Here is a 25,291-nt window from a genome sequence, read left to right as displayed (position 1 = left end):
CGGCCCAGCACCTCAACCCAACTCACTTCTGAGCCCAATCCAATTTGAATCTACCTTCCGCTACCTTATATTCCTTCAACTCCCTAACCACCTCCTCCGCATCCAGCGCCTCAACCAAAATTCCCGCATTACCCGGCGCGATGAACCCGGCGCTCACCGCCGTCCTCACCCATTGTATCAACCCATCATAATACCCCTCTACATTGTACACCACAATCCCCATCCCATGTATCCCAAGCTGATTCCATGTAATCACCTCCATCAACTCCTCCAATGTCCCGTAGCCCCCTGATAACGCAACAAACCCACTCCCAGGCCCTCCCTCCATGACTTTCTTCGCCATCAACTGCTTGCGTGTATGCATGTCCGCCACAACTGTCATGCGGCCGTACACGTTTTCGTCGATCGAGCAGCCGTTATGTGCGGATGCCGTACCCGGGCGGCCTTCTTGTTCAAATTGCACGAGAGCCGTGGGGATTATGCCGGAAACGGAGTCGGGGCCTGAGAGGGAGACGAGCGTGCGGGCGATTTCGCCCATCATGCCGACGGTACCGCCGCCGTAGACGAGGTGGATGTTGTGCTTGTGGAAGGTTTCGCCGAGGGATTTGGCGGAGGCGAGATGAGTGGGAGAGGTGCCGGAGGAGGAGCCGCAGCTGTTATTGTTTTAGTATGAGCCAGAGGCCGGATAGGAGGGAGGAGGCTCACAAGACGCAAATAACACGACGTTCGGTAGTGCTGGAGATGCTGCTGCTGGCGGGGCGTGAGACGGTGGAGCTTTGAAGAGCTGGTCTCGAGGGTTCCGATGCCATTATTGATTTTCAGAGGGGGGAACGTTGGAGCTTTTGGTCTTTTGAGCAGATGCCTGGGTATTTATCCCAGGAATGTCGGAACTGCAAGATAATGAAGGCCAGGCTCAGGGCCTTTTGGTGGTCAGTTCGTTGAAGGCAGCGTTAACGATAATGGAGGGACATTTTCGTCTTTCCCTAAGTGCAAATCGCAAGGTTACCAAGTGAATGGACGCCTGGGTGCTCCAATTGGCTTCAATGTGAGTTGATGCAGGCCCGACGGCCGAAAACCGGGGATACTCTGTCCTCGACATATGAGCTGGTCCTACATCCATCTCCGATGACGATCAGGGTCCAATACGGTGACAACGAAATCTGGCTGTCCTGTTGCCCATCACTTCAATAGTAATCGAAGGACCGTTTAAGATGCCTCCTCAAGCAGCGCAGCCTGCAGATGCAGGCGAAAGACAAGCAGGTCTAAGTGTGAGAATTGGTCGTTGAGACTTTTCGTGCCTCTCTCGCCATCGATGCTGACCAAGTACTAGGCCACCATGAAATCGGCACTTCAAGGTATAGCCATATTCATGCTCGTACAATTCGCCATATCCCAATTCTTCGGAAACAAAGGTGGAAACTCGAACACGTCCGCGCCGCTCGCAGGAGCCCCAGTCCCTGCCTTCGATGAAAGAGCGGAGAGCCCAGTAGCGACGTACAACCCCATACCCCAAGTGATCGCTCCGATATGGCCGTTAAACAGCACCCTGGACCTGTCAATATACGTGTCCTCATCGGTCGCCATGCCTTCGTTGGGCTCGGTGAAGACTGAGGGTTTGGTGTTGGAAGAGAAAGGATTCACAATTGGGAATTGGAAGGATAGTCGGGACATCGACACAATCTTCAAGGTCCCGAAGGAGGTGCAGAACAACGGTACCCTATGGGCGCATTTCTATATTGCGCTGCATGGGCACACATTCGACCCCACAGCTAGAGGCTACGACGTGGCTAAGGCTTACCACTTCGTTCGGCCTCTAAACCAATTCTTGCCGAAGAAGAAAGTGACGAAGACGAAGAGTCTCCTAGGCAGTTCGAACGAGAATGGAACCGGGGAAGAGGACATATCAAAGACTCCGGGCGTTGGATCCTACTATCATCCCAATTTCACCATGTCTTTCATCCCGGACTCTGGCTCCCAACCCTTCACGAGTATGCACCCAGCCGTCCGCCAATTTGTGCACCTTGAGACTACCGGAGCGCGCGATGTCTCGGGGCAGAATGGCTGGTACTACCCCGTACTCTTTGTGAATACCTTCTGGCAGCTCAAGGACCACATGACGGAGCTGAACAGCACAGTCAAAGAGCTCCCTCTTCATATCACATTGAACAACATGGCCAATTGGAAGTTCAGTATCTACGCCAGTATTGACGAGGGCATGAAGCAGACGCAAAGACAGGCTGCCAGCGGTGGTCCAATGCCGGCGGGCGGAGATGGCAGCGAATTCGAGATGTTCAAGCGCGTACTTGTCGACACGAACACCTACCTGCTAGTGACCACGGGGGTAGTCAGCGTTCTTCATATGATCTTTGAAGCACTGGCGTTCAAAAGCGATGTCTCTCACTGGCGCAACAAGAAGGACAACGTGGGCATCTCCGTCAGGACGATTCTTGCAAACGTCTTCATGCAGACTGTCATCTTTTTGTATCTCATGGACAACAGCGAAGGCACCTCCTGGATGATTCTTCTGGGGCAAGGAATGGGCATCCTGCTTGAGGCGTGGAAGATCACCAAAACTGTCGATGTCCGAGTGCGCGAGTCGGAGCCGGGATCGTTGTTGCCTTATAAAGTTACCTTTGAGGACAAGCATAAGCTTTCGCAAACAGAGGAGAAGACGAAAGAGTATGACGAGATCGCTTTCCGCTATCTCTACATGGTAGCAGTACCGCTGCTCGGAGCGTACGCAGTCTACAGTCTCATCTACGATACCCACAAGAGCTGGTACAGCTTTGTTATTACTACCCTTGTTGGCAGCGTCTACGCCTATGGCTTTCTGATGATGGTCCCGAGTCTGTACATCAACTATAGGCTCAAGGTAGGCTTACCCGTCCCCATCCTTACTCCATACTTACCATGGCACAGAGCGTCGCCCACATGCCTGCGAGGGCAATGACATACAAAGTCCTCAACACATTCATCGACGATCTATTCGCCTTCACGATCAAAATGCCTACGCTCCATCGACTGGCCACTCTGCGCGACGATGTCATCTTCTTCGTCTACCTGTACCAAAGCTACGCTTACAAAGTTGACAGCACGAGAGTCAACGAGTTCGGACAAGGAGGAGATGATGAGGAGGTGGAGGAGAAGATTGCCCACAAGCCATTAGCGGCGCCTCCGGACGCGGATGCGACGGTGGATACGAAGGTGGATACGAAGGTGGCAAGTAAGGCCACTGGGTCCCAGAAGGCAAGTGCGAAGAAGCGGAGATGATGCAAATAGTCACTATTGCTCTGTGCGTATGTAGAAAGACAAACCTCGAAGGATGCAGGTAGATATCGCTGTTGGGAGAACACATTTGACTGGTAATCCTATAATAATGCCAGCGAGGCTGACGATGATTCGCACACGTCCACTATGGATTTCTAATTCAAGACATGGGCCCAACGGGTATTCGAGACGATGAATCCCGAAAATGTGGAGTAACGAGATGTACTTTATATGTAACACTTCCGGATAGATGATGAAACAACGAACGAAAAGCTCCCGGCTCCAAAGGTACGACGGTTCCAAACCCTAAAGTAGTCTCTACTTTACTAGGTGATACAAATCCTAGCAAGAATTGCCGAAGGACTGCGGCAAAACGATTAGTGATCACTCTAGTCCTAATATAGCCAGAAGCGCGAGACTTGGCATTGTCGGAATCCTAGCAAGAATTGCCGAAGGGCTGCGGCAAAAAACGACTACTCTAGTCCTAACATAGCTAGAAGCGCGAGACTTGGCATTGTCGGAAGATCTCCAGGGGCCGGGCACCGAGGGCAGCAGCTTATTCGACCGAACTCTGTCACTCTTTTCGCATCGATGTTGTTAGAGATCTTTAATTCGTATTAGGTTCGATTCCTGATAGCGGGCTGATACAATGGTGTTGCGGTGCTTCTCATTTCCTATCGAACCATGCTGAGAGATGCCGCAATGATAACAGCTCCTTTCCCTTATACACACACACCCCCTCCATCAGCTCCATCAGCAGCCGTCAGCTGTGGCTTCGGCGTGGTGTCCAGAGCACTCGCATCCCTGCCTCGGTGGCCGATGCGAAAGACTATCATATACTCGTGCGACACTCTCGGCCGACTAGGGTCCGAGAACTGATTGGGCGGTTTGACCCATCTCCGCCGTACGCAATGTGAAAGAAGGGATGCTAGACTCCGTATTCTTTTCTGACACGAGAGTAATGTCGTGTTAGTTCGAGACCGTTAACTTTGGGGCTGCGGCAACCCTCAGAGTTGGAGATGTGAATGTTTGAAGGGCTGAACGGTGCCGAGGAGAGGGTGGGGAGGTCTTCGTTGTCTCTTAACATGTCTTTCTCTTGCTCTTGCTCTTTCTTTAAACATCTCTTTCATATACATAATTCGTCTCTCTTCCTTCCGGTCCTCAGAGCACGATGCGTGTTCCGAAGGATGTTGATGGTGCCCAAGATATGTACGAGTATGTCCCCAAGGACTTATATGCTTCCTTGCGCAACCCTGCACTCGCTCTTCCACGCAGGGTCTTGAGCTTTTTGACTATTGCGGTCCCCTTCAGCATCTTCTGGTTACTGCTGTCCTATGACCGCTTGCCATCTTTTCTTTCAAAGGGAAATGCAAGGACCACCACCACCACCCACTGGCACGGTTGGGCCAACGTGGAGAATATCATCGTCTTGTATGTCACCAATTGATGACCCGGGAAAAGATGAACGCAAACTGACCATCATCACCGCCAGCGGAGACTCCTACACCAGTACCGACTTCAAACCCCAAAAAGAACAACCCTCCCCCACCAACCCCTTCGGCAACCCCGCCCTACCAAAGTCCTCATCCATCGACCAGAAATGGATCCATTATCTCACAATGACCTACAACAGCAGTGCCATCCGGACCTACAACATGGCCAACTACGGCGCCACGATGGACGGCTTCGTCCGTTTCTACCATGAGCACTTCATGCCGCATTACGGCATCGCCAACCACACGGGCGCTGCGGGGTGGAACGCGACGAATAGTCTGTTCGCTACCTTTTTCGGCATCAACGATGTGAGAAGGTGCACGGATCAGCCCCTCTCGAAGGACGATTGCGGAGAAATCTATGCGAGTCTCTTCGCCATCTATGGCTTCCTGCTCGAGCAGGTGAACAGCCCTCATCCACGACCTCCAATCTCAGAATGGGAATCAAAGCTGACCCTTCCGCAACAGCTCTACACCGCCGGCGCCCGCAACTTCCTCCTCCTCAACATCCCCCCGCTCGACCGCATGCCCTTCTCCCGCAAATGGGGCCACCCCGTGCCCCCGCGCGCCGTCGCCGCCTGGAACGCCGGCCTCGCCTCCCTCGCGTCCGACCTCTCCCTCCGCCACGCCGACGCCACCGTCTTCCTCTTCGACACCCACGCCCTCTTCGACGAGGTCATCGACGACCCGAAATCCTATCCCCAAACGAGTGGGTATAAAAACACGACGGATAATTGCGAGGAGTATAAGTCGGCGGGTGACAAGAATGATTTCGATGACGTCTGTGGGATTCAGTTGGAAAGGTATCTCTGGCATGATGCGCTGCATCCGACCACGGCGGTCCACGAGGCGATGGCGGCGCAGATTGCGCAGATGTTGGAGGCAGGGCTGACGGGGAGGGGTGGGAAGGGTGGTTGAGAGAGAAGTAATCATTTCAAGGTGACGGAACGCCAAGTGGCTCGTGATCTGAAAAGATCATTGCCTGATCCCATCGGGGCTGGATACGATAACACCGCTCTCTGCTTTTTATGCGCCCTCATAGCTTCCTCGCAAGGTCCCCACGGCAAACCCGGGAACAACCATACCTCACGACTCCCGCACCCTGCCCGACACCCTACTCGAACACGCTTCGAACACGCACCTCACTCCCTGCCCGCCCATACAACAAGATATCATCATCATTGCTGTGGCCAATCTACAACCCACCTACCTCCCTTACCCATTCCCCAGCGTCCCTCAAACCGCAACTCGCGAGAGAAGAAAATCCCACGCTCGGAAATTGAGTCCGGAAACCGACAGTGCCCCGCAAAAGAGAGGGATCCTCGCCTCATCACGCGCCTATCCCTCACGGGTTCCTGCCCTGAATAAATGATCGAGCGCGTGCGGTCGGGTATGATTGCAGACTGATGCGCCGACTGAGAGTAGGCAGGGTCCGGGTGATAGAGGCGCTTGCATGCTTTTGCTGCGAGGGATGCGGTGGTGTTGGATAGATGTGTTGGAGATGGTGGTGGTGGTGGATTTAAGAGAGGAGTGGGGGGTTATAGACGATGTAGATTTTATGGCAGTGAGGCAGGGTGATGGTTATGCTTTGGTTTCGTATTCTCGTCAGATGTTGTGGGATGGAATAATAGGAAATTAAAGTACGCTTCTGGCGGAAAAGGAAAGCGCTGTCTAAATGTGGAATGGTGTGCCATGATGCGGATGAGGGTAAAAGCCCTTGGGGTTTAAGCGGATCGTGTACTCTGTAGGCATTAGATAGATACGTTTACAGGCAGTAAATTTTCACACTTGGTCACGGGCATGGATTCCTCCTGTGGCTATGTTCTATACACGCAGGATTCCGTCGTTGCTCTATTCCTAGCTTTGTGCTTTTCAAGAATACAAGTGCGCGACTGGCTTGCTCGGTGGCGGGCTGCATACTAGTTCTAAACGTTGAGTTAGCAAGTTGAGCGCTCGAGCGTGGACGGAGCAAAAGCGAAGTCACGTACGGATATAGTGTGAGAATTTAGAGACGGATGAGAAGAAAATGCTTACTCTGCGTCTGAGAGAGCGTCCAGTGGATCTTTCGGTGGCCATCGTCGTCTACAAGCATGCTTGCGCCCTGGCCTACTAACGGCCAATTGCTCCAAGCTGTCCGATAGTCGCGTGGGTCCAATGGGGAGTCACTGTGAGGTTTTTGGCACACTCGTGGAACAGCGGCCGCTCCTGAGGGCGCTGCAGCAGCAGCAAACTACTACGAATCCTGAATGACCTTTCCTGCGTGCTAGCAGCATATGCGATCTCGTCTTTTCGTGACGTTCAGCGTTTCTTCACCATCGGAGTATTCCAGCCATTGGCAAGATCGGAAGACCGGGCTTGGCTACTCGGCTTGTCAAAGGGGCTGGAAGAAGGGAGTCCGTTGTTGGCTTCAGATGCCTGGAGATGGCCGCTGTCGGGATCATGATCTACTACCATGGGGTCGGTACAGAACATGATCAGCAGTCGATCCACAACATCCCGCATTGTCTCTTGAGAAACGAGCTGTGCGTTGAGATGTTTTCGAAATGTGAACATGGCCGCCTTGAAAGTCTGGTGGTAGACGAGCTTGTACTCGTCCTCGGCCTCATTGGCTACTGAAGTCGTGTCGATGTGCGATGTCACTTGGATAGGTGGCTGTGGCTTGCTTGATGGCTTTTTCTTCTGCTGTAGTCCATGCAGGCGCATGCCAGCCATGATGACCTTCGTGAGTGCAGCCCTATTTTTTTGGGCACAGCTTCCATCTAACTCTGAGGGTGTTGGGCTGTCGCGAGGAGAAATCGCCCTCTCTACGTGGTGCAGCGATGAGCGCTTTCCATTGGCCAGTAGCCCCGAGCGGGATCCAGGCCGAGGGTGTTCTGAGACGGCGACAGATGACATGCTGGATGCTCGCGAGAGACTCTTCCTGGTCAAGTCGTTTTGCTGCGGCGGAGGAGCCTCTTGCTTCTCCGGCAGTCCATGCTGAGAAGGTGGGCGGTCAATGCTGGCCATGGCTTCAGAGATACTCTCTCCGCCGCGTCCTTTGAACTTTCTTCTCTTCTTCGTTGCATCCTCGAATAAGGTGGAGATGCTTTGACGCTTCTGAGGAACCGGCTGCGTGACTCGACCTGGATCATGCGTGTGCGGAAGAAAGCAAGCTTGCGGAACGCTCGGGAACTCATTTGGGGTTGATGGACAGGTTTCCAGTGAAAGTTTCGCGCGGCCGATGCTGTTCGAGCATAGCGGTAAAGCGTAGACCTTGACCGTCTTTCCAACCTGGTCCAAAGCGTCCGAAGTATCCTCATCCGGAGGCGCTGGGGAGGAAGACGTCGGCGGAGTTGGTAGCGATGTATAAGTCTTCGTGGACGCAGCATAGAGCAACACTTCTGTGATCACGTTCCGTATCTCACGGTCCTCCACCTTCTCAGTCTCAACTCTGAGGAGTATGCCATTTTCCGACTGCCTGCCCGAGTGCGACCACCACGGCTCCCGTGACGCGTCCCCACGGAGGTCAGACTCCTCATAATCAAGCAGTGCCTCCGTCAACCATCTTGTAGTAGCCTCATTTCCTGTAGAGACATTGCAGGATGGTCCCGCGGCGAGATATAAAGGGATCCGAGTGACCTCTACAAGGGACAGGAAATGCAGCTTTGCGTCCTGAGAAAGGGGGACTTGTGTCGAAGATTGGGGAGCCCAGATTTGGACATCTACATGATGGTCAGCGTGCGTGTAGCTGCATCAGGGGTCGGGCATTACCTTGGATGCAGGTAGCCAGATCATCCGTGCTGATATTGCCGCTCCATACTTGGGACATTGTTGCTGCATTGTCTCAACTCTCAAGGTCGAGTCGCTATCTGGGCGGCAATTGCTTGGACGTTGTGGACGTGGTTAATGCAGACCTATCGGCGCGTGATACGGTCGAGGGTTGCATCATTCGCCGAGCGGATAATGAATTGGTCGTGGTGATATTAGCAGGGATGGTGGAGGACGCGTGAGGCAAAAGTGGCACTTCCGAATTCTACGAGACTTTCCGAGCCTTGTCCGAGCTTTCTCGAAGCGCCATAGTTGTGTCAAGCTTTGATGGGAACAGGCTGCTGCTGCTTTTTATCACCACCACTTCCTGCTTCAGTATCTACGACTATCTGAATCTTCAACGATAGGAGCAAGCCAGATTTACCCGCGAACCTTAAGACGAATCGCTGCATTTCCTTGCAGAATGTTGAGGAGCATCGGTATTACGAAAGGAACAAGCGTTTGTCCACACCATTCTCAACGTCTTTCAAAAAACTTGGTGAACACAGCTGTTTAATTTTACCATGGCCCACATCCCACAGTCTCATATATGACGTTCGGTTGTACTATCGATGTGACGCCCGCTCTCTATTCATACATGCCAAACCAGGCTCTAGAAATCCTGCTCCTCCTGGAAGAACATTGTGAAGCTTATGATGGTTCCGTAGATCAGCAGTCCTCCAATTATCGACATGGCCATAGCCGGAACAGCGATCAGACCGCAGTGGGCCAGGAATGCCGGAAGAGCTGTAGACAGACACCCATCAGCACAAACCCTTCGTCACACACACTCCCACAGCCCAACACTTAGCCAACTCAGTGGAAGGACAGCACACATACCAACACCCATCACAACCAAAAACCCCGTACAAAATCTTCCAAAATCCACCACTGCGCTCCCAGCACTTTCCATGAAATCATCGGGATTCGCACATCTTCCGCATATCCAGTTCGGCAAGGGTGCAATTATGTAGGTAGCTACGACGAGCAGGGTCAGGTAGCTGTGAAAGAGAGCGGAGGAGAGGATGACGAGGAGGAAGCCTATCGCGAGGACCTAGTAGGTTTCCGTGATTAGTTGGGGTAAAGTGGTCGGATGATGGGGGTGGAAGAGAGGGGAGTAGGGAGGAGCATACGAAGGACAATGCGATGATAGTCTTGAGGCCCGCTGCCATCCTGTCGGTCTGTCGCGTGCACGGACTGGGGCCTGGATTATGCTGAGTGGGGAGGCATGCGCTGATTGCCGATGGACTTGAAGAGATGCGTTTTTAGAGACTGATAGATGAGGATGGCTTTGCTTTTGTCGACACACTGTAGATGCAATTAAAGGCGATATCACTCGTCGAGGAAAGCAATAAGACAGTAGTGTTGGCCGCTGTGAAGAAGCAGGGCTGGGTCTTTGCGGCATTTGGGCGCCAAGCTCGCAGGGATCTGTCAGCCCTATGGCTCTTGGCATCGATATTGTCTCTTTAGCACTTTGCAGATATCAAGAGCATATTCGCCTTTCGTATCTTTTACATAATGATTCAGTTCTTCTAGACTTCTATGAGGTCCTGCATATACCTAAAGATACCTTCAAGAATCTCAACAACTCAACATGGGTATCTTCAACTCGGAAATCAGCAAATCACTACAGTCCCCTCGCCTCATCATGTTAATCATACATTGTCGGCTGCAGTGGTCTTGGCCATGACGCGGCATAGTACCGACTGTTTAGCATGTAAGACGCTGAGAGGGTGGAGTGCTAGACCCGCAGTATGACTTGTGCTTCCATTTGCCTGTGTTGGGGTCGTCACGGTCATCGGTCTCCTTGTCCTTTTCCTCCTTGGCCTTCTGGTCAGCTTCTTCTTCCGCTTTTCGGTTTTCCTCTTCTTCGGCCTTCCGATTAGCTTCCTCTTTCGCTCTTCGGTCGGATTCCTCTTTGGCCTTCCGGTCGGATTCCTCTTTGGCTTTCCGGTCAGCCTCCTCTTTGGCTTTCCGGTCAGCCTCCTCTTTGGCTTTCCGGTCAGCCTCCTCTTTGGCTTTCCGGTCAGCCTCCTCTTTGGCTTTCCTATCTGCCTCTGCTTCCTCCTTGGCCTTTCTGTCTGCCTCTTCTTTGGCCTTCTGGTCAGCTTCCTCCTTGGCCTTTCTGTCTGCCTCTTCTTTGGCCTTACGGTCAGCTTCATCTTTGGCCTCTTTCTCAGCCTCCTTCCGGTCTTCCTTCGTTTTCCGTACCTTCTCTAAACCATCTTCCATCTTCTTGATCCTGGCCATGTGTTTTTGATGCTTGTACTCTTCTTGCTCCTGCTTGATGCGCTCTTGCTCGGCTCTATCGACCTTGATTTTCTTTTCGTATCGATACAAGAGCTTCTTGATCTCGTCTAGCTTGGCCTGCTGTGCCTGCCACGTACCGTCCTTCGGGAATCCGAATGTTTCCAAATCTTTAACAGTAAGGCCCTTGTAACTGACAACATTGCCCGCAGAGTCCAACTTGAGATCCATTGGAAGCTTGAGGGGCTTGTTGTCCGGACCTACCGCCGCCGGTCTCCCATTATCATATACAAGAGTGCGACTCCAGACGTTCTCGCCGTATTTGCTCGCATAGAAGATTTTGGCGTCAAAGGATAATAAACTGTATCCTTGGGGAACAATGCGGACGGGGTAGTCCAGAACAACACCCATGACGGGAACCTTCACGGGTCTCCCCATTGGCGGTAGCGTGTCAGCAAACTGGACCGATTCTGGGTCGTCGTATTTTGGAGGCTTTATTTCAAAAGGTCCAAACTTTGGCGGTCCAATAGTAGGTGGATCACCAGTGGAAGGCGGGTCTTCAATGGCTGTGTCTTCCCCAGGAAGAGGGCCTGGTGGGGGAGGTGGAGCAGTCTGACAGGTTAGCAATTCATCTGCTTACACAGAATGTCGAACTCACAACAGCATCCTCGATCTGCGCAACCTGCACGTTCGTCAAAATCCCGGGATTCACAGCCTCTTCCTGCAAAATGCTGTTTTCGATGTCAGCAGCGCGGTCAAGATCTGCTCCTATATCTCCCGGCCACACGGTATCTTCGGACAGCCGTGACACGCTGCTCACTCTCGTAAGTGTCTGTACTACGGCGGATTGCTCCTCGACGACTTCGACCCCAGCTTTACCTTCCGACACGGCTTTTTTCTTAAGAAAATTCCAGATCGCCCATGGAACTGTGATAGAGAGCCCTGTGCCTCCAACAATTGAAGGGGCGAGGATCTCGGCGAGTTTGGCGACATGCCTGGCATGCTGGGCAGGATCGGCGGGTGGCAAAGCTGTAGGTATCGCTGCGGACGTGGATCCTGTGCTTTGGGTAGAGGAAGGTCTCACTACCGCAGCGAGTGGAAGAACTAAAATAGTGTCATTGCCAGCAGAAACGGTCTGAGTGGTGGTCGGGTTGTTGGTAGTAGATGAAGTTACTTTCACGGGTTGGGTTCGAGTGGTGACTGGTTCTGAACTGAATCTGGAAAACTTTGAGGACGATCTCAAGGATCTATTCAACGATTTGACACTCGTCATCTTGGTCCTGTGGGAGCTCGATGAACGGCTTCTACTGAGTGTTGTACCAGAGGGCGGAATGGAGGTAGCATCATTGGTCTGGTTTTGGCTGGTTGCTGTTTGGATTGACAGCGCTGCGGATGACGAAATAGAAGACTTTTCGGTTCTCTTTGGGGTGCTGCTGGCATGGATCCGAAGCGGGATAGATTTTGTCGTTGAAGCTGCGCCAGATGTCGAGATGACAGTCGAAGTCATAAACGACGAAGAAGCACATGATGTGCAAACGGATCTGACTACTGTCGCGTTTCCTTTCCGAGATTCAGACGACAGGACTTTCCCGACCGTGGTCGTAGGTCGGCTAGAGGTAGAAGTCAAGACTTGAGTCGCCCAGGAGAAAGCAGACAATGTACCGTTGAGGAGGCCAGTCGTAGGATATGTCATCACAGATCCAGAAGATAAAGCCATCGTGGCTGAAGTCGGGTTGTGCTCGAACGTGAGTTCCAACCTGGAGGGTATAGATGAGAGACCCGACAGATACCTTCTTAGACTGGCAGTGCTTGAACTGGCTGATTGATACTCAGACGAAGTTGCTATACTGACGACCGTCTTCAGCGTGTGAAAGATGGTAGTATACGCAGTTGAAAGTACAATAACAGGGCTCGTCGCGTTGAGCGACTGCGATACCAAAGTCTGTACAATCGCGCTTCTTGTTGTGTTAGCTGGGAATTGTACTATGGTCTTGGTGACGTGGGTGACAGTTTCATGACCGGTTTTGTTCACCTTGGCCCGTGAGCTTGCAAGGCTTATGGGTTCCAAAGAGAGCGTCGCGGCCGTGTAGTTCGCCAGCCTAAGTGTGGCATTGGCAGAGTCAACAAGATGGGCTCTGGTGTTTACAGTGACAACATTATTTCCGGAGACCGACGAAGCCTTCAATGAATGCGCATGGGTGAGAGAAGAGACAGAAAAACTCGATCCACGAGTTTGGTAGACTCTGCTGACGGTGATGTTGGAACCTGGATTCGGGACTGCAAAAGCCACAGCGCTGTTCAAGAAGCTCAGTAGAAGGCAGCAGCTGAGCACAGCGAGACACATGGGCGAGCCAGAGACGGAGATCATGATCACAGCTACTTGTTGTGAGAACGGGCAGAGACTTCTGGGTTATCGAGACCAGGACGTATTGGTTACAAAGAAGTACTGGTTGGAGATTATTTGATTTGGAGAATGGACTAAAGGGAAAGAGAATAAATATACCAATACTGATGAAAAGTGGAAATGCGATTATACAAGAAATGCATTATTTAGAAAGGTTGCTCATATTCGACATTTTTGCCCCAATATTGTATTCTCAGATGAGCTTAGTATCTCTCTTGGCCAACCCAACAGAGCGGATGCAATAAGATCAATCAATACCACCAAAGGGTATGATGATGGGTATATTTGTATAGGCCCACGACGGACAAAAATTCACCAGAACCTGACATGGCCGTTAGATCTGCGCCAATTTCTAAAGCGCATTGACTACTTCGGGGCATTGAAGGCTTTACCATGCGCAAGAATCGTATCGGTTCGGCTTGGCCATCCTCAGCTGGCAAAGACAGCGAAAGCTTTTCAAGAAATCGAGACTTGCTGGCCCTCGGTCCAGCGTTCTGTGGAAACCCCTGACAACTCCAAGTCATTTGGTGGACAGCCTGGTTTTGATTTCTGTTATTTTTGTCTAGCGGTACCTTCTCGGTGAGCGCAACATCTCCTACTCGGACCCGTCGCAGCTTCTGCGTTCTCTGCTTTGGTGCATGGCGGGTACGGACGTCAGAGTTGTAAGGCTCTTGTTTTTTCAGGAACCTGGGCGGCAGTTCGAGGGGTGATATTTCGGGTTGGTGTGGAGGAAGATACTGCATCATCAGTCTATACGCAGTAGCTTTTGAAGCAAGTAGAAGATTTCCAAACAAAGATCTATAGCGTCTGTGGTACTTAAAATGAGAGCCCCACACGCCAGCGTTCGTGCCCAATATCGACCTCGCCATTTCTTCGTACCGGGTTACTCATGGGCAAGTCTTCTCAGAATCCCTCCAAATCCACGACCACGCAACGCTGCAATACATACCCTCACAAATTCGGAGTTTTGAGGCACATCCTTCAAAGCTGTTCCTCGATGAGTGCAAGCTTACAAAAATTTGGTCTCTAAAACCAGGCTCAAGGCTCGGTGATCCTCCTTCGCTGGAGATAAAGCAATCGTACCAACAGCCTACGTCCTAAATGGAGGAACGTCGAGAATGATAGCGCCGCTCATGTCAATGCGATTGCCCCGTCCACTTCTTGCCCCCAATACCAAGCCTCAATTCCTCCTCTCTGCTCAACTGCACAGCTCCCAAAACATCGTCGCTGGGAGCTTCACTTTTGATCCATGGGTACACGAGTTTGTACGTGGTCTCTACGAGAGGGGTTTGGTGTGCTGTACTTGGAACATGAGATGACTGGTCGGAAGAAGTCATTGACGAGCCTATGTCGATCTGTTGAGAGCAAAGTTCTGTTTGGAAAGTGGAAGAGGGGAGCGGAAGCTGAATCATATCAGGAAATGACAACCGCCATTCTGATTGCCAGGCAAGCAAACTCTGAGAGGTATCACGATCACGAGCTTCTGCTAGCACAAGACCCTGTGACCGTCTCTGCAAGTCAAACACAGTATGTGCGGGCTGTTGCGACGGACGCAATCGCTGACCGTCTATTACAACGTACTTATCACGCATTCTGGCAGTGGAGGTCAGAAGAAAAGGGCACCTATAGTTGCCCTCTGCTTCCATGTCGGGGGAATGCGGCTCTGCCAAACCTGGAAGATGAATTTGACACAACAGCAAGTCTGTAGGTAAACAGGACAGAGTAAAAAGCCGTAAGTGTGGGCGTGCGGATGGTCAACAAAAATTTTGGCAGGGGCCGCTGTGCCCCTTCTATTCAGACACTTCTCGTCTACCAACCCCCCAAAAAGCTGGTAGGGACTGAGCTCAGTCACAGGATGTGAGTGGCTAGCATCGTATGTGATGAAGCTCGAAATTGCTGCCCTTGAATACCTTCCTCATTACTAGGACTTTGTGGACTGGAAGCAATCCACGTAGATAGTTTGTTGGGACGACTGCTACGCCCAGATCAACCGAGCAGGGATGGTGCCAATACTCGTGGAGAAGCTAGAAACCCAACTATGAAGGCGATCATCTAATCCTGACCCGCACGAGAGTTTTGAAGAGTGGGAGCATAGTCTTGAAGTACGTCGCTGGGATTACCGAGAGGCCCAGGATGATACAGCGGGCATGGTTTCCGAATGTCCTTTGTGCAGAAGTTCCTTCGCAACACCGTCCAACGTCCAGCAAAGGGAATCTCTTCTGTGTCCTTGATCAGTATAAGACGGGATCGTTGGCGCGAGCTATTACTGACCTTGCACAGTCACATACCTTTGTTTTATGCACTCCCAAAACGAAAATGTTTACTACTAAGCTTTGCCAATGCCGTCTCATATATTTGAGTTCAATTCTGTGCCACATCCGACCCCGTCATGTCGGTATGTTCCTGATAAACAACCTCAACTGCATTTCCTTTTGACTCTTCACTGCACCGTCCTGATAGAATTAACTAAAGCAACCCTCTCATACTTCATGCCCGTATACCAATTCCGGATCGTCATCCGCAACCTCGAAAGTCGTCATCGGCTCTCAAAATTTGCCGAATAAATTTACTCTGGAATCCTATAACATAAATAGCATTTCACAGGAAAGCAGGCAATACCATCAGTGGTAGTGACAGTTTCTAGACCTCTGTATACCATTTTGATCTAACAACCCTCATCGTCTCCCAATACTCGCTGTTTTCTCCTCTAAAAAGTCGAACGGAAGACAATCCCGGATGTCGAGAAACCCACTGTCCTCGCAAGTAGTTTTCCTCCTTTGAACAGAAAAATCCATCCATTCCCATATCAAAATCGTCAGCCACAAAAGTGACCGCATCATCCCAGGTTCGAATGCTAATTCTCAGCACCCACACCCCCACCCTCCACCCCAGTAACCACAGCCTTCAACAACCCCTTCGCCCCCAACGACATCCTCCCCCCAATAGCCGGCGACCTCGTCTGCCCCAAACACTGCTTCATCAAGCCGTCCGGCCCGAGCAGCTCCGCATATATCTCCGCCAGTGTCAACGTGTCCTCGTCGTCTTCATTGATCACATTCAAATAGATCAAACAGCTCCCACTCGCCTTCTTGAAAGGGAGCAGCACGTCATCGAGGGTGGAGCCCGCGGTGGGATTTCGACTGAAGGTGCGAGGCTGGATCAGAGATTGGCCGCGGACCCAATCGTCGAGTGCGGCTTCGCAGTCAGATTTTTTGGTTGCGACGAAGGGGGGGACTCTGGTCGGTTTGAAGCAGCCGATTTTGGCGCCGAGGTTGGTGTTGTTGGTGGTGGGAGATAGAGGGGCGAGGGTGAGGGGGGCCAGGTCGAGTAATTGTGTGGGGGCGAGTGCGAGAGGAGTAGCGAGGAGGAATGGTAGCAGGAGAGAAGCGGCCAAGAGAAGTGGGCACATGGTTCTGGAGTTCGGATGGGAGGTGCAGAAGCGGAAGATAGGTATCGAACAGGTATCGGAAAAAGGATGAATCCCAATTCCCACGTTTTGTTTGCGCCTAGTGTCGCCAATTTTGTAACACCCCTAAAGAACGCATCAACGCATCGCTTACGGCTCCGCCGCGCTTGGACCATTGCTTACATACATGCGATGCAGCGAGTAATGTGTCTCGCGTCTGTACAAGATGAATGGGAAAATGCTAATAATATTTTGCCAACGTATTGGGAGGAGCGGTGGTATCTTGGAAAGCTTAGGCGGGGCGGTTGCGTGGGATAACAGCGCAGTGCTGGAGCCTGACGCGAGGAGCATTTGGGTGCCGGAGCTTTGGGGGGCTAGGACTGTGATGAAGGTGCCAGATCCCATGGTAGTGGTAGAGCCAGGAGGGAGGGACTGCCCGCCGGCGAGAATATATCGGTTTTGGACATCAGCTGTGATGGTCTGAGAGCCGATTACAAGAGCTGGTAGTTCGATAGATTTGGTACTTTGGAAGGAAGTACTTGGACCGCTTATGAGCGTTGTCTTGCCGCTGGAGGCCTGGTGTTCTGACACTGGACTGGGAATTCCCAGGCTGCGGGTAACGGCATCGCCGTGAGAGAGGGTTTGGCGGAAGGGTAGGATGTACTGGGACTTGGATTTGAGAGACCCCACGCTTGGAGACAATGCAACACCACCGCTGTTGCTTGCGGCGGTGCCTTTGGCTTTGGTCAACGGCGATGTCGCGGCGATCTGGGTGCTTTGAGCGGCGGCAGGGATGAGGACCCGGGCGGATACTGCATAAACTAGATCTTGAGGGGTGTTTGGCATGTCAACACGAGCTCTGAGAGCGGATCGACTTAGTGGTTGTAGTTCCACACTTCGTGTTGACTTTGCAGGGGGCATCTGTCTTGCGGGTTTCTCTCGAATGGTTGTTGAGCTGATCACCCCTAGGCTTTTCCCCACAGCGCTGAAAGTGCTGCAAAAGAAGATTGTACTAGTCTTCGCATTCAGAGTGGTCGTAGATTGCTGGACAGCGGTATCAGACGATCGTTGAGGTTGCAGAGCGCCTCAGGCCTGGCTGGCTGGGACGCTTTCGGAAGCGTTCGGCAGTGAGGCGACTTTAAGTCCAAAGTTCGGGCTCTGCTGGGGGGTTTTGAGGCCTTTCCGCGGAGAGGAGGAGAAGCCTCAGCGTATTGAAGATGAATAGATGGCAGCGACGGCAGTATCGATCGAAGGGACTCGAAAAACATCGGCTCGGTGGCACGTGACAGAAACTAGATGATGATAAATGATAAATGCGGACGGAAAAGTCCCAACGGTGCAGATGTGAACGACAAAAATCGCAACGTTACGTGGAAGGGCCCATGAAGCAATTAACCTCATGGACAATCACGCAATAGGCTACGAACGGGTGTATGTATCTGCATAAATTGTACCAGAAGTGCCCAACAAAATGCGTAGCAAGAGGGACAACTCTGTCTGCCCAAGCAGCCATATGTAAATATACTTCTCTTCTTACATTGACTCGCCATTGACCTCCCTTCTTCTGGTATGTCTGGGTGTACGCCAGCGGTGAGACGCGCACTCGGCGCGGGCTTGCCTCCAGAATCAGTTTGATGCCCCACGTAAGGCGTCACGGATGGGGGCTATTTGATATAAATGTCCTTATAAATTCGCCTATAGCACTATAGCTATTTGTCGCGTAGGAGAGGTAGCGAGCTTCAAATCCGGATTGCTTGGATTTGAGATAAAGGATATATAAGACTATGGTCATGTAGCGTAGGAGTCTCATAGCGCTTTGATGGATGTTTTACTAATCCATAGAGCTGCTCACCTGCGTCTGGAGGCGATCGGATGCCATTATTATCATCGTTACCGTCGACGGTCTCGAGGATGATGGTCCAGCCTGGGGGAAAGATGGAGTGATGGATGTTCAGGTCATTGGCTTTGAAGGAGAGGCCAGCAGAGACGGACGAGACAGTGATGATTTGCCCATGGGGTAGGTGGACCATACGCGGGGCCATGGACAATCATTTAGCGTTAGATTCGACAGACGCTGTTTCTCTGCGGGCATTTGGATGACGAGTGATGACGAGCACTTCGATTACGAATCGCTTTGCAGATGCGGGAAATGTATGTGTGCTACTCAATAACATCAAGAACAAACCACCTACGATATAATTGATCGTGTGTTTGCCATCAGACATTAATACATGGGTTCGTGGAGGTAGATGAGAATGAGAATGAGAACGAGAATGAGAACGAGATTTTCTAGTCCTGAGCATAAAATTCCTCTATAATTATTATGATTAACATCCTCAGGACCTCAAGTACATTCAGTAAGCTGGGAAATGTTTACGAAGCCTTGAAGCCAGCAAACAGCATTGCAGTAACCTACATGCTTTCCTCCACCACGGGAAACGTACCATCGTTGAGTCTCGCATCTCCGTTCCGAGTATGTGCTGGTCAGGTCTGCTTTTACATAGGAGCTCGATAGCTCATACCCATTGTGAAGGTAATTAGGGAGGATTGCTATGACGGCAGGAAGGACGAGAAGCACGGTCGGATACTCACGTCCAGTATATTTGATTTCCCGCTGATGAAGGTTTATGTAGTTACGGAACGATACTGATCTAGAGTCAAGTCACACTTAAGGATGCCGTGACCGATGGGATGGAAAGGAGTAATCAGAGCGTCTTTTCAATATGTTGAGAATAAAAAACTTTAAAACAGTGGGAAACAAAAATATTAGATATTAACCCAGCCCCAAACAAGAAACAATACTAGTACAAGTAAGGACACAATCACCCCCAAACCCCACAAAACGCCCACCAAAGGATAAAAGATGAACACACCACAGGTTCTAAACCTCACAACCAAAAAACCAAAGCCCACCAGATAACTCCACCCTAGAAGGTAGGCCACAAAACAACAAACCCATAAATTATTACACCGGCCCCCAAACCCCCTAACCCTCCGGACCCCAGGGCCCTACCGAAGGAGCTCTCCACCAAAATAATTTAATATATCTTACAATACTTTATCAAATCTTCTCTATATTATTTAAAGCGATATAACCAAATCAAAATACTATCATCATTAACGTAACTAAAGAATAAAAAATAAATTAATAAATTTGTTCGATTCAGCCTAGTGTCCTCTTTGACGTACCGTATATACCCATTTTACTTAAAATAAAAAAAAAGTTTACTTCAAAAACATATCAAACCATTGTCAACTTAAATTAGTTGTCAACATTTTAATTCAGTCTAGTAATAAAACAACTACCTAGAGTTAGTCGGGACACTTCTGGGTGTAAATATAATGACCACCTGTGGCCATATCACATCTCCCAGATCCCTCCGCGAATCCTTTCCAGTCACCAGAACCTCGCAACGTGGTCGCTCTCACATTCAATACATTGGCAAGGCCCTTCCCCAGCGCTTTAGGCCAAGCTGCTACATCATCACGCACAATTGAGTCATTTCTTCATCTTCATTCCTCTACGAAACCACCTTCTGACAAGAAGTCAGTTGTAGAGTACGCATGAGGAAGAGTTGATACATGCACTCCCCAGTGCGCAAACATGTCCGATCGAGCCCTCCAGCACCGCCGCGTGCACAACCTGCTCCTGATCCAGAAGCTGCTCTCGTCCAGAGACGCATCGTCCCCGTTTACGCTGGTGTTGGATTCGGTAGAGCAGTCTGCGGGGCCGCTGGTGCGGCATTATATCCATCATGCAAAAGTATGCTTGATGTCTTCTATTATCTATCTGTTTGTCTACTTTTGTTCGTTTTTGTTCGTGCGGGCTTTGGCTGAGGGGGGTGGTTTAGGCGTCGAAGATGGATGTGGTTTTTGTTTCGTATGAGAGCTTGAAGCCACCGGCGGATGTTACTGCTTTGATCAAAGCGCGGGGGAAAGATCCTTCTGCGGTGAGAAAGGAGATTGAAAGGTGTGTTTCGAGCTCGAGACGTGAGTAATTGTTTCCCGGATTTTTCATGTATTTCCTTTACATTAGAATATTAAACCCTAGCCGCAGGCACACTCCTGATCCTCGACTCCCTCTACCCCCTCACCACGCACCCTTCCCTCCCCCTCTCATCCTTCCTCTCCTCACTCCCTTCCCCCACCACTTCCCTCCTAGCGATCTACCACACCGACGTCCCCTTACCCTCCCCCTCCCTTTCATCTTCAACCCTCACCAACACCACCACCACCGGTAGCATATACACCCCCTCCCCCTTGACCCTCCTCCGCTACCTCGCAACCACAGTCCTCACCACCCACAGCTTCTCGCAGATGCTCGCCCGCAAACGCGCCAAGGAGAAAAGCAGGCCGGATCCGCTGTTCGGAACCGACGAGGGCAAGGAGGGCGTGCTGGTGGGCGTGGGCGCGAATGACAAACGGGGTTGCGTCGTCGAGATGGAACATAGACGGAAATCGGGCAGGGGGGTCGAGGAGTGGTTTTTCCTGCCGGAGGTGAATGGGAGCGGGGCCGTTGTGCTGCTGGAGGACCAGGAGCTCTATCGGCGGTCCGATGACCGTGAGGGGAGGTCGGACGGGGTGGAGGCTCGGGTGGAGCTGGCGACGTTTGAATTGGGCTTGACGGCGAAGCAGCGGAGGGATCGAGAGGGTGTGGTGTTGCCGTATTTCGATGCGCAGAAGGAGGAGGGGGGGGGCGGGGGGAGGATCTTGTATGATATGGGCGTTGAGGATGATTTCGATGAGGAGGAGGATGAAATTTGAAATAGGTGTAGGCGCTATCAGTGTAAAATGATGCTCCGAGGTAGAGGCTGAGCTGAAGGCAAGATGGTCGATGCTCCATTCTTGAATGCTTCGTGTTTGGCAGCTATCTTCTTGAATAGCTGCTAAGAGTGAATAGCATGCGCCAAGATCTGCTACACACGGCCGTTCATCTTGTCTCCAAATGCTACATTCTCCCCGTCCCAGTAGTCGCTTGTTCTACATGAACCCCGGGGCATGAGACGCGTCTTCCGTGCTCCGCTACCGACTCGGGCTCAGCGGCCTATTGAACCCTCCAACACGGTTCATATACTGCCTGTACTCCGTCTTCTTCTCCTTCCTCACCCCATACACGTTGTTGCCCTTCACCTTCGTGTTTTTCGTTGACTTGAAGCCCGTGAACCCCATCGCTTTACGCATCTCTGCTATCTCGGGGTCGGAATCTGCATCCACTTGCATGTCATCTGTCTCCTGGTTCTTAGGAGGCTCGGTTGAGGAGCTGGTGCCGTTCATCTTGGTGGCGGGTTTGGGAGAAGAGTCTGCGGCGGGGAGAGGAGGTTTGGACGGTGGAGGTCTGGTCGAGGCGCGAGGACCGGTGGGTGGGGCGCGGTCGTTGGCAGGTTTCGAAGGTGGGCTTCGAGACCGAGGTGGTTTGGAAGGTCGAGGTGGTGTGCGTGTTCGGGCGCGGGTGGAGGTGTGGTCTTTTCGCGGAGAGCGTGAGCGGCGTGATGCGGGTTCGTCTGCACCACTGGTCAGCCTTCCCTGTACGTATTGGTATTAAATCCAGTGCACCAACCTCGCCGCGACCTGTGCTTCTCCCGGCTCCTGCTCCGTTCCCTATCCCTCCTATCTCTCGCTCCGTCTCGATCCTCATCTTTATGTCTTCGCCCTCCTCTTTCTCTTGAGTAGCTCCGCTCCCTGCGGGGCTTTTCTGGCCGGTCTCTGGATCGACTTCTATCTCGCCGCCTCTCTTTAGACCTAGATTTGTATCTTCGATCGTCGCGTCCATGATGCCGGTCTCTATCATCTCGTTTTTCTCGGACACCGCTGGTGCCGTTTGTAGCTCGCGGGTGGTTGCTGGCGTCTGTTGGGCGGGGGCTGCTGCGCTCCCACATGGCGGAGCTATCAGTGCGCTTTGCGCGTTTGGCTGGTGGTTCTGCCATCCTAATCAAAGGTGGAGGCTGATGGAGGTTGGATTGAGCGAAGTGCTGAGTTCGAGGTTTTGCGCATCAGGCAGCGGGACGGCGGAACCTTTTGCCGATATCTCTTGGCACTCTCATCTGCCAGTAAGCGAGAGTAGAAGGTTACGCAGGGAAAGATGGTACGCTCTGGGATTCTACTATTGACTGGAATTTTTTCGTGAAATCGGGTTTCTCTGTATCTTTGATTACTCTATGTATTATAAGCTTTTTGTATACTGCTACATGCTTTGTTCTCTCGCAATTTGAGTGCCGTCTCAACGACAGAGCGTGCATTAATTACGTTCTAGAATGGCCCATCACCATACGGGCAAGCATAACCCTGTCCACCACTTCCGCTCCGGATGTAGCAGACCTTTTGCTTTGCGCAGGCTGCGGTTGAGCAATTTTTGGTGACGACACTACTCTTGGTCTCCAAAAGGTTGTACCTCTCAACAAGAGATTGGTTGGTTAGCATAGAGTATGTGACATCGGTCCAGAAAGTGGCGTTGAGAGGAGACGTAGCAGGCCATGTGCCGTTGACATTATATGTAGAGCGAGAATCGTATTCGAATTGCCAGACTGGGCTAGTCCAGGTGAGAGATTCGGAGACGTTGGCGAAGTATGTTTGGATGCCCATGATCTCGAAGGTTTCCGCGTCGACCTGGTATCGCTGGTAGCCGGCATTGTTGCCAGTCAAGGGGGTGATGGAGGGGCCGATGAAACCCATTGTTAGTGGCTTGGAGATGTCAATGTCGTTCGTGTTACGGAGAGTTCCGTTGAGACTAGTGGCACTATAGTCATAAAATATCTGTAGTTGATCCTCATGAGTATGACCAAAGAAGATGGCGGCAATCGTCGCAGGCGCGAAACGAGCGACTATCGAATAGAATAGCGCAGTCGGGTTGGGTAGGCCGTTGGACCCGTCATATCCTGATAAGACGTGGCCAATGATCCATGCACGTTGGCCTTTTGCTTCACAAGCCTCAAGTTCCTTGATCAGGAATTTCAAGATGCCGGACTGATCTGGATTTGTGAAATTGAAGAAGTTGAAGACATTGTCAACGTACCAGAAATCGGTGTTGATGGAGATGATTCGGAGACCTTGAGCAGTGGTGTGGGCGTAGGCTCCGTAGTGCGTGGACGCGTGATCCGCTTCTGCTGCAGTGATCCAGCCGTCTCGCTCCCACATGGAGCTTAGAAGGTCGTAGTTCCAGCTGAAAATGTTATTTGCGCCAGCTGTCTTCTTGCCATCGATGTTGTTTGGGGTGTTATAGGCCTCTGGCAAAGAGTCGTGGTTGCCCAAAGTTGGATAGATGGGAATGTTACCCATTTCAGCTTTGAAGACCTCGTAGGTCACAGTTTCCTCGTACTCAACGTATGCTCTGCTCAGTTGGTCGTCGTTCTGCCGATACATTCTGGATTAGCACGGCCATACAGCAGAAGCGCGAAATGAAACTTACGTCGTGGCTCACGATGTCACCTGTGAATATGGTGAAGCTGATATCGTCGACGTTGAAGAAGGAAGGCATAGATTTGAAAGAAGACAACGCCAGGTCTGGCGGTGAGTCGCAATACAAGTAACCAAATCTCGAGGCTGGCACCGAGGCATTGCTGACCCCAGTATCCAGCTTAGTGTTGGTCGAATAAGGTCTGCAGCACAAATACTGGGAACAATTTGCTTCCGACCCAATGTCATAGCGAGGGTCCAAATGCCAATCCGAAAGATGCAAAACATTGATGGTCTTTCCAGACGGCTTAGGAACGACGGAAGCCGCCGGTGGCTTGGGGCTGAAATAAAGACTTTCATCTATCTCGATGGTTGGTGGGACTGTGCACGTATCCTGCAATTATTCAGTCCCAGCTGAGCACAGATCTAACCTCTATACTTACCCATTGATAGTAACACCAAGCTTGGTAGTCGCCTGTAGACTCGTTCATTTTGGCAAATCTGAAACCTGGTCAGTAAAGCGATTCCTCATTGCCAGTCTGCAGGCCTCTCACAACTGCGCCCAGTATGGCCCGAGACCGCCAACACCAGAAAACTCGGATTCGCCATTCACCGCATAGATTGCGAAATCCGTCAGATTCCCTTGGCGACATTAGTATGCGAATATTGTTCCAACGAAGTATATAGGTGGAGACCCACAAACTCGGATCAGCAAATCGGTGATAACAGACACTGGTTGTGAAATTGCGGCTTCGTGGAAGACATTGGTGGAAGCAAGGCACTTTTCACACTTGGTGGTGTAATTACTACCGTTGGCTACAATGGCTGCAATTTGATTGTAGAAGGAGTTCTCCGTCTGGTTAGTCCTAGAAAATTGATGAGTAGGGCATTGAGGACACGAGCCACGTGGTGTGTACATACGGATAGAGTGGAGTAAATGGTGCTGGTATTGGCGAGGTCTCGTTGTACCTGCAATTTGTGAGCGGCGTTTAATGAAAATTGGGTAGATAGAGACGCTTACGGCGGGACTGGGCCGGAGCCATTGTAATAGAGGGTTGGGCCTCCCTTATCACCAATCGTGTTGGTCAGTTGCGGGTTCAGCGCTTGCGGCGTATAGTTTGTTGCCGTTGCTGCATGCTTTGCGTACTGCAGCAGTGCAAGGCTAGCGATGTTTTGGAAGAGCATGACGGAAAGAGCAGCGCAAGAGGCGACGAAGAGAAATAGCTGGATAATCTTTGCCTTGGGCGTTTGAGGGAGTGCACAGTTGCTATTGCGGGAAGGCTTCATATATACTTGTCA

At 51.4% G+C, this 25,291-nt stretch overlaps 12 protein-coding genes across 12 annotated transcripts; 3 read left to right on the top strand and 9 right to left on the bottom strand.

Moving 5' to 3' along the window:
* Positions 1-22: 22 nt before the first annotated feature.
* Positions 23-809, bottom strand: HO173_000021 (uncharacterized protein; the record flags this gene model as incomplete). Its single annotated transcript, XM_037301972.1, has 2 exons — positions 23-653; positions 706-809. 2 exons carry the CDS (start codon positions 807-809, stop codon positions 23-25), a joined length of 735 nt encoding a protein of 244 aa, XP_037170551.1.
* Positions 810-1,211: 402 nt separating this feature from the next.
* Positions 1,212-3,270, top strand: HO173_000020 (uncharacterized protein; the record flags this gene model as incomplete). The annotated part of the gene is made up of 3 exons (XM_037301971.1): positions 1,212-1,268; positions 1,331-2,872; positions 2,920-3,270. The coding sequence occupies 3 exons, from the start codon at positions 1,212-1,214 to the stop codon at positions 3,268-3,270; spliced, it is 1,950 nt and encodes a 649-aa protein (XP_037170550.1).
* A 1,168-nt stretch (positions 3,271-4,438) lies between these two features.
* HO173_000019 (uncharacterized protein) lies at positions 4,439-5,678 on the top strand (the record flags this gene model as incomplete). The annotated part of the gene is made up of 2 exons (XM_037301970.1): positions 4,439-4,698; positions 4,760-5,678. 2 exons carry the CDS (start codon positions 4,439-4,441, stop codon positions 5,676-5,678), a joined length of 1,179 nt encoding a protein of 392 aa, XP_037170549.1.
* A 1,380-nt stretch (positions 5,679-7,058) lies between these two features.
* Positions 7,059-8,568, bottom strand: HO173_000018 (uncharacterized protein; the record flags this gene model as incomplete). The annotated part of the gene is made up of 2 exons (XM_037301969.1): positions 7,059-8,461; positions 8,511-8,568. 2 exons carry the CDS (start codon positions 8,566-8,568, stop codon positions 7,059-7,061), a joined length of 1,461 nt encoding a protein of 486 aa, XP_037170548.1.
* Positions 8,569-9,159: 591 nt separating this feature from the next.
* Positions 9,160-9,718, bottom strand: HO173_000017 (uncharacterized protein; the record flags this gene model as incomplete). Its single annotated transcript, XM_037301968.1, has 3 exons — positions 9,160-9,293; positions 9,387-9,600; positions 9,680-9,718. 3 exons carry the CDS (start codon positions 9,716-9,718, stop codon positions 9,160-9,162), a joined length of 387 nt encoding a protein of 128 aa, XP_037170547.1.
* Positions 9,719-10,256: 538 nt separating this feature from the next.
* HO173_000016 (uncharacterized protein) lies at positions 10,257-13,161 on the bottom strand (the record flags this gene model as incomplete). The annotated part of the gene is made up of 2 exons (XM_037301967.1): positions 10,257-11,405; positions 11,452-13,161. 2 exons carry the CDS (start codon positions 13,159-13,161, stop codon positions 10,257-10,259), a joined length of 2,859 nt encoding a protein of 952 aa, XP_037170546.1.
* A 2,890-nt stretch (positions 13,162-16,051) lies between these two features.
* HO173_000015 (uncharacterized protein) lies at positions 16,052-16,606 on the bottom strand (the record flags this gene model as incomplete). The annotated part of the gene is made up of 1 exon (XM_037301966.1): positions 16,052-16,606. The coding sequence occupies one exon, from the start codon at positions 16,604-16,606 to the stop codon at positions 16,052-16,054; it is 555 nt and encodes a 184-aa protein (XP_037170545.1).
* A 147-nt stretch (positions 16,607-16,753) lies between these two features.
* HO173_000014 (uncharacterized protein) lies at positions 16,754-17,524 on the bottom strand (the record flags this gene model as incomplete). The annotated part of the gene is made up of 1 exon (XM_037301965.1): positions 16,754-17,524. One exon carries the CDS (start codon positions 17,522-17,524, stop codon positions 16,754-16,756), a length of 771 nt encoding a protein of 256 aa, XP_037170544.1.
* An 818-nt stretch (positions 17,525-18,342) lies between these two features.
* On the bottom strand, positions 18,343-18,645 carry HO173_000013 (uncharacterized protein; the record flags this gene model as incomplete). Its single annotated transcript, XM_037301964.1, has 1 exon — positions 18,343-18,645. One exon carries the CDS (start codon positions 18,643-18,645, stop codon positions 18,343-18,345), a length of 303 nt encoding a protein of 100 aa, XP_037170543.1.
* A 1,562-nt stretch (positions 18,646-20,207) lies between these two features.
* Positions 20,208-21,367, top strand: HO173_000012 (uncharacterized protein; the record flags this gene model as incomplete). Its single annotated transcript, XM_037301963.1, has 3 exons — positions 20,208-20,366; positions 20,455-20,593; positions 20,661-21,367. The coding sequence occupies 3 exons, from the start codon at positions 20,208-20,210 to the stop codon at positions 21,365-21,367; spliced, it is 1,005 nt and encodes a 334-aa protein (XP_037170542.1).
* Positions 21,368-21,625: 258 nt separating this feature from the next.
* HO173_000011 (uncharacterized protein) lies at positions 21,626-22,527 on the bottom strand (the record flags this gene model as incomplete). Its single annotated transcript, XM_037301962.1, has 2 exons — positions 21,626-22,104; positions 22,161-22,527. 2 exons carry the CDS (start codon positions 22,525-22,527, stop codon positions 21,626-21,628), a joined length of 846 nt encoding a protein of 281 aa, XP_037170541.1.
* Positions 22,528-22,849: 322 nt separating this feature from the next.
* Positions 22,850-25,177, bottom strand: HO173_000010 (uncharacterized protein; the record flags this gene model as incomplete). The annotated part of the gene is made up of 7 exons (XM_037301961.1): positions 22,850-23,947; positions 24,006-24,386; positions 24,436-24,493; positions 24,547-24,634; positions 24,692-24,858; positions 24,914-24,961; positions 25,014-25,177. 7 exons carry the CDS (start codon positions 25,175-25,177, stop codon positions 22,850-22,852), a joined length of 2,004 nt encoding a protein of 667 aa, XP_037170540.1.
* Between the last annotated feature and the right edge of the window lie 114 nt (positions 25,178-25,291).

Source organism: Letharia columbiana (assembly GCF_014066305.1).
Source record: "Letharia columbiana isolate WasteWater2 chromosome Unknown Sc0000000_s0, whole genome shotgun sequence".
NCBI classification, from domain to species: domain Eukaryota; kingdom Fungi; phylum Ascomycota; class Lecanoromycetes; order Lecanorales; family Parmeliaceae; genus Letharia; species Letharia columbiana.
The sequence above is the reverse complement of the archived record's forward strand: the minus strand, read 5'-3'. Positions and strand labels throughout refer to the sequence as shown.